A 4,785-nucleotide genomic window follows, 5' to 3' on the forward strand; every position below is an offset into this window, starting at 1 on the left:
TCCTTAATCAGATGAGTACACCAAGGCGGGCATTGAGGACCGTAGGTGAAAATTCATTTGGCTACTGCTGGGGGGGGGGGGGTTGCTGCTGACTGGGTGGGTGAGAGAAGGGGAGCCATCTCCTTGTAGTTTCCACCAGCTGTACCCCAACTACCAACGACTTCCCCAGCCCAGATGTGCACAGGGCGTCATTGTTAGTCCTCGAGTCTATAAGGAGGCACTAGGCCATGCTTGTCAAGTACAGAGTATAGGGGATTACTGAACTATTGCACATTCCTCCCTGGGGCATCCTTCCTGTGAACTAAATATGAGTGCTGGTAGCTGAAGAACTTAGCTGAATGGTTTGCACTGATGTTGACAAGGGAGCCAGTTGAGGCTAAATGGCCACTGTAGGTTTTTTTCACATGTTCCCACAAACCACCTCTTGATGCTTCTGCTAGAGACCATGGCATGGCATAAAGCAGAGAGCTGAGCTAACGTGGCATTTTACAAAAGAGGCATTGCAGGACAGGAGGTGATGCAGGAAGAGCACGTGTCTTAATGTGGTGTCCTCCAGATGACATTGTAAGACAACACATTCTCCTGATGTTTGTTGAGAGTGTGATGAAAAGGTGGCAGGATGCCCTGACCAGTGTGGCTCAGTGGGTTGGGCGTCAGCCCACAAAGCGAAAGGTTACCGGTTCAATTCCTGCCTCTCTGTGAAAGACGACTGATCAATGTTCCTCATGTGTCGATGTTTCTGTCCCTCTCTCCTTCCCTTCCCTTCTCCACACCCATGAGCTGGCTCCCCCTTGACCAGGGCACAGCCCCACCTGGTTTCCCCTGGGGCTACATCCCCTCCAGGGTCTAAGGGCAGAGGTTTTACTCTCTACTTTCTTCTTCCTTTAAATCATATTATTCTTAACACTGTATGTAACTCCAAGGGATTTTATTTTTGAATCACAATTCCAAAACCACTTGTTGGAGGGGTAGTTTCAATTTATTAATGAACCAGAGAAAACAGCACAAAATGACTATGAAGGGTCCAGAAAGACAGACAGGAGGTTCATTTTGCCAGACTCGCTTGTGCATGCCAGAATAAGCCCTCCGTGTCTCATGGACTGTGCCCGTGGATGGGGGACAGCCGGTCCTGCAGGTGGAGCACAGTTTGGCATCTGTGCAACGGGGGGCGAGCTCCACTCACCCACTGGAGGATCATGAATCTTCACATCTGAGACCTAAAAGATAGCTTCTGAAAAACACTTTCCCAATTTGCAGCTATATTTTTTCACATCTTTAGATTCATTTCCCATTTGTTTGAAATAGCACATCTAGAGACAGACTGTACACCCAGACCACCAGAGACTATTGTTCTGTTCTTTGCCTCATGGTAGTCTGGATCCAGGTTGGTCCCTCTCACACACTGAAGAGAAAGTAAGACCCTACATTAGTGTTTTCAAAAGTGTGAACATACACTGTTTCATTTGATCCTTAGAGCAGCCCTGGGAGGCAGGCAGGCGGGCATTCTGGTTCCAGGACCCAGAGGACAGAGGAGTCGTAACTGGTGAAGCTGGAAACCAAACCCATGTCCTCCGACTCCTAGTCCAGGGCTCCTTCCACTCCACAAGAGGAACTGAGGTCTCCTGGAAGAGCAGGGCAGCCTTTCTGCGTAGAACAGATGAAATTTCCTTTGGGCTTGCAGACAAAGGTGACTTTTAAGTACAGACCTCATCAACGAGCTCAGGGAATAAACCCACCCGAGCTCGATTCTACATCAACACTGGAGGGAAGAAAAGGACAGAACATGGGTGTGTCTTTGACAAGGGTGTCTTCCTGTTGTCTTGATTCTCACCCAGACCACGCTGGGTGCTGTAGCATGAACGCAGCAAAGTCCAGGAAGAACGAAGATATTCAAAGGACGTTCTCATCGAGCAATTTATGGATTCCTTCACAAATCCTCTTGAGGTTGGGTCTACAGTTTCCATCCAGACTATAAAGGGTAGAGAGGAACTCTACATCAGCAAAGTGGTTGAAGACGTGGTTGATGCGCCCATGGGTCCTGGGTGTCAGGTGTCGCTGCACCAGTTCATGCACCAGGTCCTTGCACTCATGTAAGAGCTTGGAGAGCACGTTCTTGTCGAAGGTGTATTCCACCTCATAGAAGCTGATGATGGTCATGGCGGTCTGGTTCAGCTTCTTCCTGAACTTCTCCACGATGGCAACCTCCTCCTGGTTGAACTGGTTGTTCCGGTAGAGGATCCCAATTTTGATTGCCACCTTGATTAAGTCTTTCATGATCTTGTGGGCCTCCTTCTTGTTGCGGGTGTGCTCTTTGGTGACTTTGTAGAGCTCGTCAAAGATCTCACTGCTGGTGTCATCAATCAACATGCTGGCCACAGTTTTGCTGGCTATTTTGCTCAGAATCTTCTTCTGAGCTTGAATGGCAAGGCTCTTGGAACTGAAAACATCGGGACCTATGGTAAGAAAGAAATGAAGGTTATGGCAATACGAGAACAATTTATTATTTTTCTACAAGTGAAACACACTAATTTGAACTTCTTAGAACAAAAATTCATGCTTTTATAGCCCACACTCCCCATGTAAACCCCACCCACACCCGGTTGCCACAGTGCCCCATCCATGTGACCTGCCTGTTTACTCTCTTGAACCTTCTAAACTGTGCTCTTCCCTCTCTGGGAGTGCTCTCCTCTTGTCTGGGCCAAATCTCACCTTTTTAGACCTACTCCATGCGTACAGCCTTCCAGTCTCTATTAGATGTCAGAGGACTCCCTATAATGGAAACTATTCAGTTTTGCAAATGATACAGGAGGAGAGTTACTGCTTAAGGACAAGCATGTAGTCTTTTTTTGACACTCAGAACCCATATGGACTCAGAATCCATAGGACTGTTCACTGAGTCTCAGATGTATATTTTTCCAGTTTGATATCTTGGAAACCTGAGATGTGTCTTACAGTCATTGTTGCCAGGTGGCAGTTGTACCATAGTGCCATTGCCTTTGTGCACATCAGTTTACAGAATAAGAGCCAGAGATTTGGGAGAAAAGTCAGGAGCACTCTTGTAGGAAATACTACCTCACCAGCGCTCCCGGTGGCATAGAGAACCGTGCCATGTGGGAATTAGACCCCGACAGCTCCAAGGTGCTTCCACTGGTAACACTCTCAATGTGAAGAAGCTTAGGAAAACCACAGCCAATTTATTTCCTTGTTATTTTCCACTTTTCAAATGAAAAAGTGCAATACATGCTAAAAATAGTATGCCTAACTAAGTCTGAAAAGGATGTTTCAATAAGTACAAAACAAAAATTCCAAGTAATAAGAAAGCAATCACAATTTAATTGGCACCATCCTTTTCTCTCTTAAGAACACATAAAACAGCATTTTACAATCAGTGGGGTCTTAGATCTGATGAAATGCCCCAGGAAGTCACCAATTAGCTGGAGCTGACATTTGGAACTAAACACTCCCCCTCCCCCGCCAGCCTTACTGGACAGTTTGTGAGTGCACCATCGTCATTATCTTCCCAAGGTGGCGCCGGCTGCCTGCGGACAGAGGCGGTGTCTCCTGCAGCACCCAGCTCAGTTCTGGGCACAGGGATGGGATGGCGTCTGTTGTAAAGCACCAGAGAAATACCCCAGGAGAACAAGAAGGTAGTAAAATATGATGCAAATGTACACTTACAAAAAACAACAAATTTTCCTTTGAGGGTTGAAGGCCCTCTAGGATCTCTAGGGCTTTCCACCCAGTGCTCTGTGGCCATGTGGAAGTGACATAAGTGACATGCAGAGTGGATGGCCAGCCAGCCCCACTGGCCACCTTCTGCAGCCCTTGTCTGGCCCCTCCCCATCTCATATTCCACCCCCTCTGTGCACCCCGGACTCATTTCCTCAGTGGACAGTGATTAATCCCTGGAACTCAGGTCTTGCAGACACAGACTCAATAAACACTCCAAAGCAATTTAGACACAGGCCCCAGCACGTCCTCCACACGCACGGCTCCACACACACGGCTCCTCACGGACTGGCCCTACCTCGCTCCCTCAGCCCTGGGTCCTTCCAGGACAGCTACCTCGGCTCTCAGGCCCCTTTTTGCTGCAGGCCCCAGTGGCACCACCTGGAAGGGGTCACTGCAGTTGGATGAGCAGAATGGAGGCAGTGGCACCGTGAGCTTTCACAGCCCAGGAAGCTCCCTGTATACAGTTTGAGACAGTAGAATCTTCAAGCAACTTGCAGCCAAGTATTCCTGACCTGGCCGGGATTTCCCTGCAGCCTTTGTGCAAAGGGACTGTCTCTTGACTCTTTACCATGAGAAAGCCTGACTTCCTGATCTGTGCTCTTCCAGAGTCTGAGACAAATAAATTCCTGCCTCGTCTCATCATCCACCACGGTCACCAGACCTTTGTGCGAATAACCTTTGTTCCCAAAACATCGATTTGTCCCCCAAAGGCAAATATTTACAAGCATTTCGGATGTGCAAATGATTGTGCTGTATGTTTGAAGTCAGTTCCACAGGAGAAGCTCAAAGACTTCTGTGCAAGGACCCTGCCATTGCAATAAGTGTATGCCTCCTTGCATGAGTGTTCTGAGGGGAACAATGAAACCTAGACAGATCTGCTTTGGAATATCAAAACATGAGTCATTTCTCTGTAGAAACAGTTCCTAAACATTGCCTGAGAATAAAGTCCTTCAGGACGCTCTCTAGAAACGCAGCAAACATGCATTCCCATAGAAGCCACAAATCAGCTAAACAGGTGTTCACTAGACCTTAAGTTCTGTGGGAGCAGGGACT

At 47.8% G+C, this 4,785-nt stretch overlaps 1 protein-coding gene across 1 annotated transcript; it reads right to left on the reverse strand.

Moving 5' to 3' along the window:
* Positions 1-913: 913 nt before the first annotated feature.
* TNFAIP8L3 (TNF alpha induced protein 8 like 3) lies at positions 914-3,987 on the reverse strand. Its single transcript, XM_036033463.1, has 2 exons — positions 3,679-3,987; positions 914-2,453 (listed from the first exon to the last, which is right to left on the reverse strand). The coding sequence occupies exons 1-2, from the start codon at positions 3,878-3,880 to the stop codon at positions 1,891-1,893; spliced, it is 765 nt and encodes a 254-aa protein (XP_035889356.1). The 5' UTR covers positions 3,881-3,987; the 3' UTR covers positions 914-1,890.
* Between the last annotated feature and the right edge of the window lie 798 nt (positions 3,988-4,785).

This window comes from Phyllostomus discolor, chromosome 1 (assembly GCF_004126475.2).
Source record: "Phyllostomus discolor isolate MPI-MPIP mPhyDis1 chromosome 1, mPhyDis1.pri.v3, whole genome shotgun sequence".
In the NCBI taxonomy this organism is placed as follows: Eukaryota; Metazoa; Chordata; class Mammalia; order Chiroptera; family Phyllostomidae; genus Phyllostomus; species Phyllostomus discolor.